At 40.4% G+C, this 14,533-nt stretch overlaps 1 protein-coding gene across 4 annotated transcripts in view; it reads right to left on the bottom strand.

The window, feature by feature from the left end:
* Positions 1–12,536, bottom strand: part of MINDY3 (MINDY lysine 48 deubiquitinase 3) — a 96,641-nt gene extending 84,105 nt beyond the window's left edge. For 2 of the 4 annotated variants that reach the window (XM_040451325.1, XM_040451326.1), the window contains exons 1-2: positions 12,195–12,534; positions 119–198 (exon numbers count right to left, since the gene is read on the bottom strand). In XM_040451325.1, the coding sequence (XP_040307259.1) occupies positions 119–198; positions 12,195–12,288 (174 nt within the window). In that variant the 5' untranslated portion in view covers positions 12,289–12,534. Of the gene's footprint in view, positions 1–118; positions 199–12,194 lie in introns of all 4 variants that reach the window. The other 2 variants (XM_040451328.1, XM_040451327.1) reach the window with 2 other exon arrangements.
* Positions 12,537–14,533: the final 1,997 nt, after the last annotated feature.

Here is a 14,533-nt window from a genome sequence, read left to right as displayed (position 1 = left end):
ATAAAAAGTTAAGAGATAACTGATCATGTCTCGTGACACAGATATTAGAAAACAAAAAATAAAGTATGAAACGTTTGAACATGTCCCTCTAAGGAGTCGGTAAAGTAGTCTATGTTACCTGAACAGGTGCAATAACAGCACAGGGGCCACCTTCAAACTGTTCTAATGCAGATCCCTCTGATTCACTAAACACAAACCCTAAAAAATGAAAGCAAGTAGCAAAGATTAAAAATGTAATTCAAACAGCAGCCCAAAGAATTTTTAATGTACTTTGCTTTGAGAAAGACCACTTATTACAAAAGCAAAATATCTCCAAGTTAGGCACAGTGGTTCTTAACTTTTTGGGGTATCAAGGAATCCTTTGAAAAAAGATACAGAGCCTATGTTCCCACCCCTGTGCCACACACACGTGCGCGCGCGCACGCACACACACACACACACACACACACACACACACACACACACATTTTGCCCCAGGGAACCCTCTCAGTAGAATAAAGGAATAAAGTGTGGACCTCAGTAAAAGACCACTAAATTAAGTCATTTACTTGAAGAAAGACTAGATACACTATCTACAATTCAAACAATTTTTAGGACCTTTCTGTACAGAATCTTTTTCTTTTTTAAAAATTTTTTTTTCAACGTTTTTATTTATTTTTGGGACAGAGAGAGACAGAGCACGAACGGGGGAGGGGCAGAGAGAGAGGGAGACACAGAATCGGAAACAGGCTCCAGGCTCCGAGCCATCAGCCCAGAGCCTGACGCGGGGCTCGAACTCACGGACCGCGAGATCGTGACCTGGCTGAAGTCGGACGCTTAACCGACTGCGCCACCCAGGCGCCCAACAGAATCTTTTTCATTCCAATCTTTGAATCACATTCTATAAGCTAAAAATTAAATGGCATCATAGACAGTGTATGTGTCCACACTAGGTCTATCTCAATTTCAGTGCTATCCAACCAAGACTGACTGGGAACAACTAGTACAAGTTCATTACAGAGAGCACAGGGCCAGAAGTATGGAGGATTGTATTTGTATCACCTTCAGGAAATCATTTTGCCTCTGTAGATCTCTGTGTACTTATCTTTAAAATGATTGTTTCCAATTCCAACATGCTAAGAATGTGTAAGGTTTCACCTGTAGTTCAGTCATTCATCCAACAAACATTTGATGAACGTAAGATACTATACTAAGCATCTAGGATGTATGCATGAATGACAAAGTCCCCAGTCTGGAGGAGCCTACAGTACAGGTGAATACGGACATAGGAGCAAATAAATAATAAAGAACAAGTGAATGTTACAACAGAAGTATGAAGATAGCATTGTGGATATAGAGAGGAATGATTTACATGCCTGAGTCAAGTTGTAACAGGTGACTTTGAGGCTGATCTTGAATAGGAATTTGCAAGACACAAGGGTGGAGAATGACTCTGAGGTAAAGAAAACACCTTTATTAAAGGACAAAGGTTTGATAAGAGCAGGGCAAGTTTATGGGTCAGGGGGAAATTTAGTGTAGCTTAAAGGTAGTATGGGGGTAGGTAAAGGAGATGGTAAATGGGAGGAGGGAAATCTGACAAGAGGTTAATACTGGGAAGGGCCAGAACATGACAAGTACTGATTAAATATGATCATACTGGATTTCTGTTTCTTTTTAAAAAGAATAGAATGGGGATAAGACTGTTTCAACAGCCATACAGAGATGGTGTGGACCTAATAAAACTGACATTAGTATGGACAGGAGGAACTATATCTAAACAGTATTTCCAAGGTAAAAGTTAAGATTTGATGTGTATGTGCAAGTGGGACAAAGACATTAGAGCAGATGCTGAAGTTTCTAGCTTGAGACATGAGGTGATAGCAAGTGAGATTAGAAATACCGTCGAGGATTCCATTTCATCCACCTCCTCTCTTCGAACCTTTCAATCCCTCTCTTTCAAACAGTACTTAAACCTGGATCTCACATATTTAAAAACAAAAAAATCCTCCTTAAGAATCCACCAGAAGCTCCTTATTTACTCGAGTTGAAAACTTCTAGCGACACAAAAACTGGCACACAGATGTTTACAGTTCCTTTATTCGTAACTGCTAATGGAAGCAACCAAGCTGTCCTTCAGTAAATGAATGGGTGGCTAAATGAACTGTGATACATCCAGACAACAAAGTATTTGTTGTATTTTATAATTTAGGGCACTGAAAACACTATGAAACTATAATAATGGATAAAAATCATTATATGTTTTAGGGGCGCCTGGGTGGCGCAGTTGGTTAAGGGTCCGACTTCAGCCAGGTCACGATCTCGCTGTCCGTGAGTTCGAGCCCCGCGTCGGGCTCTGGGCTGATGGCTCAGAGCCTGGAGCCTGTTTCCGATTCTGTGTCTCCCTCTCTCTCTGCCCCTCCCCCGTTCACGCTGTGTCTCTCTCTGTCTCAAAAATAAATAAACGTTCAAAAAAAAAAAAAATTAAAAAAAAAAACATTATGTTTGTCCAAACCCAAAGAATGTACAACATCAAGAGTGATCTGTAAACTATGGACCATGGATGACAATGATATGTCAGTGTAGGTTTGTCAACTAGAACAAATATTCTACTGTGGTTGGGGGTAATGATAATAGGGAGGCTATGCATTTTGTGGGAGCAGGAGGTATATGAGAAATCTCTGTAGCTTCCCCATTTTGCTGTAACACTGCTCTAAAAAGTGAAGTCTTGGGGCACCTGGGTGGCTCAGTTGGTTAATCATCTGACTCCGGCTCAGGTCATGATCTTACAGTTTGTGAGTCTGAGCCCCATATCGCGCTCTGTGCTGACAGCTCAAAGGCTGAAGCCTGCTTTGGATTCTGTGTCCCAATCTCTCTGCCTGTCCCCCACTCATGCTCCGTCTCTGTCTCTCAAAAGTAAATAAACGTTAAAAAAAAGTTTTTAAAAAGTCCAAATTTAAAATATGCATTGGACCAGTAAAAAAATCCACCAAAAACTCCAATCACCACTCTCTCCAAGCCCACCCAGTTGTCTATGTGCACTGTCTCACTCTCTTTACCTCACAATTTATTCAACCCACAAAAATTTGGTTTTCAACCTATGACTGCACCAAATTCATTCTCACCAAGTTCATCAATGACCGGTACAGGCTGTTCCTCAAGTCTCTTCTTATTTACTCCCGGTAGAGTCATCTGAAATGCTCACCAACAACTTCTGAAAAAGCTTTGCCCCTTAGCTTTACTGGTCCAATTTTGTTTCAATTTTTCTTTTTTGTTTCTTCTCAGTCTCCTTGGTCAGTTCCTCTTAAATGGTAATGTTCCTCATGTCTTGGCGTTAGGAGCTCTATTTTTTTCATTCCAGACATCCTCCTTGGGTAATTCATCTACTCCCAAGATTTCCATTACTGGTAGTATTCAGGGAATTTTCAATTAGAGCCCAGATTAGAACTCCAGACATAGACAGAATCTCATTTCCTTACCCTGGTCCTGTCTGATCTGCTTTCCACCTCAATCTCCTCTCTCATCCTTTGCCACTCTTCCTCTCAGATTTCAGGCAGGCTGAGCTTCTTCCAGGTCCTCAAATATCCCTACTCTCTCCGGTTTCTTACCCTTTGAACATACTGTTCCCTACACTGGAAACATTTGCTAACCCTTTCTCTGCCACTTGAAGGCAAGATTCTCTTGTTTCAAGGCCCCAAAACATGACTTCTATCCGTCCACTTCTATCCCATCTCGGTAGACCAGATCAAGCCATGATTGTCTCTCACCTCGAGGACTGTTAAGAGTTTCCAACTAGATGTCTCCACTCCTCCCCACCTGTCCTGCCTCTATCTTTATTTGTTCACCACAGACTTGCCACAGGAATATTTTAGATTTGGAAATCAGATTTTGTCCCAGCCTGCTTCAATACATTTCAGGGGCAATTAGAATGAAATTCAAACTCCTTTTCCTGGCCTTATAAGACACCATGTTCTATTAAACCCACCTTCCCTCAGTTCACTCTCATTTTCATCATCCACAGTGATCTTACAACATGGCAACATCTTGACTTGAGACCTAGGGCTTGCTGTTTCTACTACATGCATGTCCCCTTCTCTCTTCATAAAGCTGAATCCTTCTCCTTCTTAAGGACTCATGTTGGTGTCGACTCCTCAGAGATACTCCCTGATACACCTATCTAAGTAGGTGTGTCTAAATATCTAAGACGGTAGGTCTCTCCTACCATCCTCCAGAACAACCAGTACTTTTCATAATCTGTGATTACGATATTATTGTTTACTTGTTTATTATTGGCCTTACACGTGTCTGGCGTGTTCTGTTGCCCACTGTTTTCCTAGTATGTTGTATAGTTAATGTTCCATAAATGCTTTTTGAACTGTTGCAAGGAAAGAAAATGGGGGAATTTGCTTCTAGGTATTCCAAGTTCGGTTTTGAGATAACCATTTGGCATTATTTAGAAGGGGGGGAAATGTGGGTTTGGAGCGCAGGGCAGGGGTTAGGATTAAAGACAGCAATTTGAATTATCTTCAACACGGCAGTCATAGTAAATGAGAACGTGTAAACAGAGACAATGGAGTTGGGAACATTAAAAAATAAGCAGAGGCTGAGTCAGCGAAGATGGACAAAAAGATTAGAAAGGTAAGAGAAAAACACATTGAAGTCCTCCAGGAAGCAAAGAGTAGTTACTTACTACAAATGCTGCTGAGAAAACACATAACATTCAAACAATGGATTAACCGCATCACTGGGAATACAAAAGAAATCTAGAGCACTGGAGAGAGTAACCAAATTTTAAGGGGTTGAGGTATGATTCAGAATACAAGGAGAAAGAGTAAATACAAACTATTTGTTAAACAAGTGAAAAGGAAAAAGGATGATATCTTGAAGGGCAGCTGGATAAAGAATCATTATTTATTATTATTTATATAGGCTGAAGGACAGGAGTTTAAAAACAGGAAAGGGGCGATTATATGGGAAAGAGGAAGTTTAAAGACACCAAGTCCTCAAAGAGCTATGCTGTGGGGGTGGTGAGATTGGATACAGAGAGGTTCTCAAAGTGTGGTCTACAGAACTTTGGAAATCTGAGACCCTTTCAGGGGATCTAGAAGTGGTTAAAATAATTCTCATAATGGTACTAAGACATCATTTGCCCTTTATGCTGTGTTGACATTCACAGTGATGGTACAAAAGTAATGGTGAGTTTTACCGCTGGTGCCTCAGCACACATGAAGGCAGTGTGGTTAAGCTGTACTAGCAGTCATCCTAGTAAACAAAACCACCCTCTTTGACACAGAAAAAGCCAATTTAACTTAAAGAATGCCCTTACTGATGCTAATTTTATTAAATCTTGACCTTGAATAAAATGTCCTTTTAAAAAATATTCTGCATGACAAAATGGAAACTAAAGCACCTCTGCTACATACCTTGATAACGACCATTGTCTCAAGAAAAAGCACTTGTGTAATTTTCTGAATTGCAAGCTGGAACTGCTTTTTTTGTAGAGCACTGTTTTTATTTTGAAGAGCTATCGACAAACTATGATTATTCAGACCTGGGTATGTGGCAGACCTTTCTCAGAAGTGAATGAAGGAAGCCTAATACTTCAAGGAAAATAACAGACTGTATTTTTGCCAGTGGTAAGTTTTCAGGCTTTCAAGCAATAACTAAAATTTTTGGAAAACCTGCATGCACCACTGTGAACTTGACAGCATCTCAATTCTTAGAGATTTTTCTAATGAGATCAGAGATTATAGTAATAAATATGACTTCTGATATTGTATAATGAAATGTGTTAACATCTCTGTATAAACCACTGGACCAGTAACTTCCAGATGACGGATGCATGCTGTTAGAAATGAATGCATGGGTAAAGATCCATTCAAAGTACAAGGCAAACCAATGGATTTCAATTTAAGAGAGTACAAAAAATTCATTGATGTGGCTTCTGATTCCAGATCACTAATAACCTGTAAGAAACTACCACTTGCCAAGTTTGGGTGTAGTACTAAAGAAAAATATCCTTAATTGTCTGAAAGGCCACTATAACTCCTACCTTACCAGTCGCAGTCTTTGTGAGGCTGGGTTTCTGCATACACTTCCTAACAATATCTTAACACACTGTAAAAAGACTGAACAGAGAAGCAAATGCAAGGAGCCAGCAGTCTTCTAATGAGCCAGACATTCAAGATACTTACAGAAATGTAAAACGATGCCTCAGGTCTCATTTTTATTTTTCATATTGAAATCTTAATAACTTTTAAGATTATAATAGGGCCCTGAGTTAAAAAAACAAAAAACAAAAACTTGAGAGTCACTGGCCTATAAGAAGTGAATCTTGACAGGCTTCTAAATTAACTGGTTCAGGCAAAGAGGGAGAATAAGAGTGATTTTTAATTACTAAAAATTAAAATATTAAAACTTAAAATTTTTAAGTTTAATTATTCACAATTACTGAATAAGAATGAGGGGAAATGGAGAGAATTGAGAAGCAGGTTAATTCTGACAGACATAACAAAAGCTGACAGGATAAAGAACTAAGAGAAACACTGAGGGCTCAGCTAATGTTTGATCGCTGCATTTGTATTGATGGTGACAACAATTTTCTCCATCAGTACACAGCAGCCTGGGAAAAACAGAACAGATGACAGGCTAAATGGAGGGGAGAAACAGGTGCGACGCACAGGACAAATTCAGTAAGGACAATGAGACCTAAGGGTGCTGGTTATCACGTCAAGACAACTACATCTGAGGTCAACCCAGGAACAAGAGCTGAAGCCAAGAGGCCCCCACTCAGCCCAGCTCTGCTCCTACTGGATGGAAATAGGGGAAGGGACCCTGGCCTTGGGCCTAAGGGCAAAGGTGAAACCAGGCTCTGTCAAACTTTCAGGGTACGTAATAAACATGAATCAGTATTGAATTCTTACCTTCCTTAAAATTACTACGAATGTAATGCAGTTGTCAAGATCTACGGGTGGGGCTTATAGCTGAAATGCATTACAGTGAGTTGTTTGGTATGTTAGATATAAAGACCCCATGGAGAGAATTCTTGGCAGACCTGCTGCCCACCAAATTCTGTTTAATTACAGTATATGCGTTTGACTGTGTTAAGAGATAATGAACAAAGGCCATTAGTGCACAAAAGGAAATACAGTCAACTAAAAGTAAATTAAGTATTCTATTCTAAAACAGGACTATGCTAAATAGGCTTCTCCTTTCATAATAAGGTTGTGCTTGAATTCAAATTTTTTAGGATATAGAGTTCTCCCTTTTGTATTCTCATATTTAAATTACTTCCTACTTTTAAAAGGAATTAACTTTTCACAAAATGGTTGTTTTTCCTGATTAGATCCAGAATTAGCCATCTAAAGCATCTGATCCTAAATATATAATTTTGTATCACATTCCACAGTATTACAGACATGAAATGTTTTATAGCTTCTAATTTAAACCTGAGCCATGAACTTCTTTGCAATTTTCTAACCTTTCACTTTCATGTGACTTACTATGCATATATACATTATTTAAGCCAGTTTTACAACTTCTGTCCCCATAATTCTGGATCCCCATGTAAACAAAAGCCTGGAGGAAAAAAACTTGGTTTGTCATTACAAACTCGATGATAATGGTCGAGCCAAAACTGAACTGGGCCTTAGTTTCCTCATCTATGTACATCAGGAAACTACAATTATCCTTTGCTATCTCTCAGGGTTGTTGCAAGGATTAAATAAGACTTCCAAAAACTGTAAAGTATAATACAATTTAAGATATTATGACAGATACTTTAAACTGAAAAACATGTATTCAAAGTACCAAGAAATTAACTTTTTCATATAAGCTCACAAATTTTAAATTTGAAAGAAATGGATTGTAGATGACATGATTCAGGTAGGTTGGAGAAAGGAGTATCTATTCTTGAGAGAAATAAAAGGCTTCCACCAACAAAAACCTCTGAAATGATACGATCTCACAGTATTATTCTTACTTTAGAAGAAAAATTAATAATACTGGCATATCACTTTATTATTTTGGTAAAACGTTAAATCACATTATAACAAACATATTAACTTGTAAATACATTTTACACTTAAGTACTTCAAATAAATACTTAAATACTTTATATTTAAATACTTTAAAATAAAACGATCCCTCACTTTTCCTAATACGTAACTTTTCCTAAGTTATTTGTTAAGTTTTATTTTTTCTTCATATTACATAACAAAAATTGTCCTATACCTAAAGTCCAAACTCTAATTTGAACCAACCACAGCTCCATTCCCCACCTCACCCCCAAAACAAGGCACTGGTATAAATAGCAATTGTGTTTCTCCCTTTCTGGCTAATCTTATAGATGAAATAATAAAATAAAGCTTAGAGGAAAGGGGGGGAAAAAAGAAAAAATGGTTTCTCAGAGTTGATAATCTAGATCAGGGGTTGACCTGTTTCTGTAAATGCAGTTTTGGAACACAGCCACACCTATATTATCTGGGCTGCTGTTGCTGCAATGGCAGAGATGAGTTTTAAGACAAAAATAATAAATGCCAGTGACTCTTCTACAGAAAAAAGTTTGCCAAACACTGAACTAGACAATCAATACTGAAAAACAAAAAAACCCCCACAAATATTCCCAATAAGTCTAATGACTAAATGACTTTGGTTCTGCTGGGAGCTGGTCACTGCGACCACCTGCCATCATCTCCAGTGCTACTGTCATTGGTCCAAGTCACCACTTCCTCCCCGCTGCATTACTGCCTTTGTCTATCATTTCATCTTGCTGTCTCACTCAAGCCACTACAGTCTACCCTCAAACCCAGCAGTTAGATCAGTCCTTTAAAAACTTGTCATGTCGTCTCTCTCTGCTCTGAACCTCTCAATGGCCTTTCATTTCATTCAGAAGAAACATCAAAGTTCTGACCATGGCCTCTAAGGCTTTCTAGGCCACTGGATGAAAATGAGGTCTTACATCATCGTTTATCACTCTCCCCTTCCCTCATTCCTTCTCTAGCCGAACTAGTCTCCTTCCTGTTCCTTGAACAAAAAAGCAAGGAATATTCTGCATTAAGTCTTTTATAGTGGCTCTCCTCCCTGCCTGGAACACCCTTTCTTCAGATAACTGCACAGTTCACTCAGTTGCTTCAAGGTTTGCTCAAATCTCATCTTAAAATGAGGCCTAGCCACACTACCCCACTGCACAATCCCTAGTTCTTTACCTTCTAACTATCACTAATGCTCAATTTATGCTACGCGCGTTATCTGCCGTCCTTCCCATCCCACCAAGTCTAACCTGCAACACTGCTGCCTGGAACACTGTTGTAGTGTGTTTCGGGAAGAAGGCAAGGAGGACAGACAGTGCTTTTGAGTAAGAGGTAGAAAATACACACTTTTCTTAAAAAACTATCACAGGCAAGACAGCAGGAAGGAAGGCGGCAGGAGAGACTCAATTTCCTAGTTAGAAAATAATTGCAAACCTTAAAAGTACGTCTTTGAAAGAAAAACTGGCAAAAAAAAAAACCCACAAAACCCTTTTTTTTTTTTTTTAAGAAAAAGGAATTGCAGAAGAGAATTATCTAAAACTGCCAAGTGAAATAAAACAACGACCATGTGCCACTTCTGTGGCTCACTGCTGTCATGTACAGTCTGTAACTGGCAGATCAATGAAGAGAAAAAAAGCAACTCTGGGCTGCACCAACCCCTGCAGCTTGTTTTAAACGCATCAAAAACGTTTAATGTGACCAATCGATATGGTCTCATAAATGGAATATCCCTAAACATAATTTTACAAATATTTACCCTAAACATCTCACCCTTTTAACGTGCTTCCAAAAACCTCGTTACGATTCCAGTTGTCAAAACACAGTGACAGACTGTGAACTAGGGCCAAAGTTGGTGTCACGTTACAAATGCTGTAAGGCAAGTGCAGCAGAGCCGCGTCCTGTGCCTATGCTCAAATCCCAAATGACCGCCAAAGCGATCCTCAGCAATGACTTCTGCCTCTAAACGAATAAATGAATGTAACAGTTAACAAAGCAAAACCAATAACAACCTCCCTCTGATTCGGAAGTGGTAACTTAAAAATACATAGTTGGCTGCCTGAAAATCTTGATCAGTGTAAGACCATGAAGAATTATCTATCCACGATATAAGCACACTCTAAAAAGAAAAAAAAATGTAAACGGTATTGACTGAATGATTCTCGTTAAGGAACTCCTACAGGACTACAAGCTGGCTGAGCGTTCTCGTATCATTATAAAGTTATAGTTTAAATAGTGGTTATCATGTATGAACTATCCTTCAATAAAAAAGTAAGAAGAGTAAAAACAACATGATTATTCATCAAATAAACAATAATTTCTTGTAACTGTCAGCTCATGGCCAGAGAGTGATCTTTGGCTTAGCCTACAATGAAACAATTTTTAAATCAAGTGTTAACGGACTTCCATTGTGTGAGCGTTCACTCTATGTCAGATATTGTGCTAAGTGCCTCAATGTATTTATATGCCTTTAATCCTCACAACAACCCTGTAAGGTTGACACTACTATTATCTGCATTTTACAGAGAAGGAGACTGAGGCCTGAGGAAGTGAAATAACTTTAACCTGGAACCAAACTACACCTGTTCCAAAGCCCTCTCTTAACCAGTAGAAGTGCCTTTCAATCCTCCTTGAAACTTCATCACAGTATTAATATAAACAAGGCCGGACACGATCTTATTCTACGTTGTACATGCTTAATTAATGTTGGCTACACGGGAAGTAAAAGTTTTCTTAATGCTTCACAGCCTTGTAGACTTCAGGGCTATTCGCTATTAGGATAAAACGAAGTCAACGTAGAAAGCAAGCTTTAAAATCTGCAAATGCAGGTGTCCAAGATTTCAGAAAATGCTACTCCAGTGACGTAATCAAATGTGTAAAAAGTACAAAAGCAATTCCATGTTAAGGTTTGAAAACTTATCAGTGAAAACAAGTCTGTGTGAGGAATCAGGAGACTTGTAATTCACTCCCTTTCTATCCATTTGTGTGACTCTGGCCTGGTCATTTAGCTTCATGACTTCATTTTCCTCATCTGCAAAATAAGAGTGATGGACTAAATAACCTGTAATAACCTGTAATACATTACGATTCTCATTTTACCAGCTCTTAAAAGAGGCGTATCTAAGAGAGAGGAAGCGATTTCCTTCAACCCTGAATTCTTCTTACAAAATACACACTGCGAACTAGGAACTTAGATTTACTATGCTAAAATTCCCCCAAATCCTTTGAGAACACGGACTCTGTAAATAAATGATTTAACAATTGAAATGAAGAGCTACCATTTACTGGCCTATGTGTTACATACTTACATCACGAATCCTCCTGACTCCAAAGACTATGCTTGTAACCTCACTTAACTTCAGTCTTTCTTAAGTCACCTTAAGTAATGTGCAAAGTTGTGTTTTATCATTAAAACTTAAGAATTACAGGTAATTACTAGTACAAAGTGCCAAACGCAGAGCCTGGCACGGCGGAGGAATACAATAAATGGTCATTTTTATTTCCTTAGGGTTCGTAATAATAAAACTTCTTACATAACTCAAAATCCTGTCTGGATAATTAGACCAGCACGGGAAGTGCTGTGATCCACATTCCTTTGAACTGTAACAGATAACTAAACCATCTCAAAACTGGGGATACTTTGGGTCAAAAGAGCACCTGACAGCAGGCAACGCTGGTATTTTTACGCCGAGGACTACGTCCGACCACACAGTTAAAACACAAACAACAAAGCTGCCTTCTGGAATTGGCCACTTTGACTTTCCTGTGGACTCCCCTCTGGCCAAAATTAAACCACACGCCAATAACACGAAGCCTTGACAGTGGGTACGGATTCGGGAAGCCGCAACACTGGCTGCGAAACTGACACCGGGGCACGGGGCACACCCTCAGTGTCACACACTGCAGCCCAACCACCATCCTTCTCTCATCCTGCCGGAGGGCAGCCCAGGGAGTGGCAGAGGCGCTTCGGGTCCTTAGGGGACAGCTGCAACCATTCTCCTACTCAACCACTCCCCCCTCCCCCCACCCCGAGACAGGCAGGGCGTTTCTAGAAAGTCCAGTGTCCGAGCTGAGCACGGGAATCGGGACAGAGTGCAGGGCAAGCCAGGGGGGCTGTGGCGCCGGCGGCGTCGCAGCTAGACTCTCGCAGGGCAAAGGAAGCGGCTGGAAGTCAGAGCCCCGTCAGGGTACCTTGTGTCCAGCGGCAGAAGATGGTGTCAGAGAGACCGGGGCTGCTCTTGGTGCCCCACACCAGCTCCATCAGCTCTTTAGTCAGTTCGGACATGATGGGGTACCGGCGAGCGGGTCTTCGCTTTCAGGACTCCCGCCCCGGAACATGGGGAAGGGGCGCCTTCAGGGACAGGAGTTGTGGGACGGCAGCGGCAAAAGAGCTGGGAGGGCGGACGGGCGGAAGGCGGAAGGCGAAAGGAGAGAGAGCTACTAGCCGAGACCGCGCCTGTCAAGCCAGCCGGAGCGGCAGCAAAGAGTTTCCCGTGCCGGAAGTGCCGGGCCACTTCCGGCTTCCCTTTCGCTACCGCCCCCGCCCCCGCCCGGTGGACCCGGGAGTCGCCTCCCCGGAAGCGGAAGTGGGGGGGTAGGAAGCGCTTAGGCACGCTCTGGTGGCCGCCGGTTTTCCTGAGCTTCGCCCCCCGCTTTAGGTGGGGTGGTAACTTTTGTACTGGCGGGGACGCCGCGTTCCCTGGGCGTTGGCCTGTTTTCACCATCCAGGAACCCCTCCTCCCTCGGCGCACCGCAGGCCCTGCGGCCCACGCCTTAGGGCCTGGAATGTAGACTAGCCCCTAAAATATGTAATATTAGTTACACAGAGCTACAACTCTAAGACGATGGTTGTGTCTCCGTGAGGAAACATCTATGACTTCACAGAGAGCCACCACTAATTTGAAGGCTGTCGGCCTGTGTGCCTCGATAAATCCTATAAAGTCCAACCACCTATTAAATGCATAAGCGAAGGGTGTGGTGTGTAATGTGCGTTAGAAATGCCTCTACTGGGTGTAACGCAGACTTAGAAAGCTATTTATTGGGAAACAGATTCAAAGCAGCCTGTTCGGTAGAGCATTCTCATCTCGTTTTTTGAGAGTGTTCGGTGAGTGGACAACACCTGAACTGAAGTCCAGGTTTAAAAATTGACAAACATGAGGTTGAATTTGGTTTGTGTAAAAACCTGTATTACTCTCTCTCGCCTAAAAAGGAGAGAACATATTGACCAAACTTTGAATTTAAAACAAAAGGCCCAATCTGATGGGTTCCCTACAGGTTGCAAATAAGAGGGCATTGCTAATTTATCCTTTATTCCGAACTGCAACAATCTTTGCTGTAGTGCCTGAGCCATATCTATAGCCCTCCTAATTTTTATTCCCTTTGGAACTCTCTTTACCCTATTTTTGCAAACCAAATCTCACTCATTCTTCAAGACATAGTATGAATGCCATTTTGTAATAAAGTTGACTCCAGTCATTAAAATCTGAAGTACAAATTTTAGCTTCTGCAATTTCATGGTAACTCATGTGTAACTTGCTCATGACAGTTACTGTCATCCTTGTATTTGCAAAGAATTACTCTTCTGAGGGGCACCTGGGTAGCTCAGTTGGTTAAGCCTCTGACTTTGGCTCAGGTCATGATCTCCCAGTTTCATGGGTTAGAGCCCCACGTGGGGCTCTGTGCTGACCGCTCAGAGCCTCCAGCCTGCTTCAGTTTCTGTGTCTCCCTCTCTCTCTGCCCCTCCCCTGCCCACACTCTGTCTCTCTGTCAAACATAAATAAATATTAAAAAAATTTAAAAAAAACAACGATTACTCTCCTGGGATATAAGTTTATGGAAGTCAAGAACTTGTCTTACTCATAGCACCTAGTATGGAGCATTGAACATTGCTGGATATCAGTAAGTATTCGTTGAAGGAATGATATTTGCCTTTACTGGAATTTAACAATTCGTTATCTTTTAGCACATTAGGGATCAGGAGAAGTAGTATTAAGTCCAGTTAAACATCTATTATTTGCTTGGTGGTTTACAATTTACAGGATTATTTCACTTCCTGAAAGACATAGAAGAGTCTATGTTCATAGAGAGTGTAAGTGGCAGACCTCTAAGTTCAGAGGTGTTGGCCACAATTGTTTTCTTTCCATTAATATACAGATAGTAGTTATACATTTGATTAACTCTCTATACATATGGGGTAAAGGCTATACTTTCAAAACATAATTTTAAAAACAATATTTCTTGGTCTGTGATTTTTCTAAGTTTACAGCTACGACGAGCTGACAAAATCTTCAGCACATTGATATGTCCTTTCCACTTTTAGGTTATATTCTTCATTTGCAGCGTTTAAAAATTTTAAATTAGCAGGACATCTTTTTAACAAGAAATATTTGATGTTAAATTATTTATGTTGCTTAATTCATTAGTTATAACATCTAAAATGTGAACTTACTTAAACTGCAATAGAAATGCAAATTAATATTCGTTTCAAATTTTCTTATTCAGTAATTATACATAAACATAATACATTTTGG

Source organism: Herpailurus yagouaroundi, unplaced genomic scaffold (assembly GCF_014898765.1).
Source record: "Herpailurus yagouaroundi ecotype Mexico unplaced genomic scaffold, PumYag 203, whole genome shotgun sequence".
In the NCBI taxonomy this organism is placed as follows: Eukaryota; Metazoa; Chordata; class Mammalia; order Carnivora; family Felidae; genus Herpailurus; species Herpailurus yagouaroundi.
This window is presented reverse-complemented; position numbering and strand designations above follow the sequence as displayed.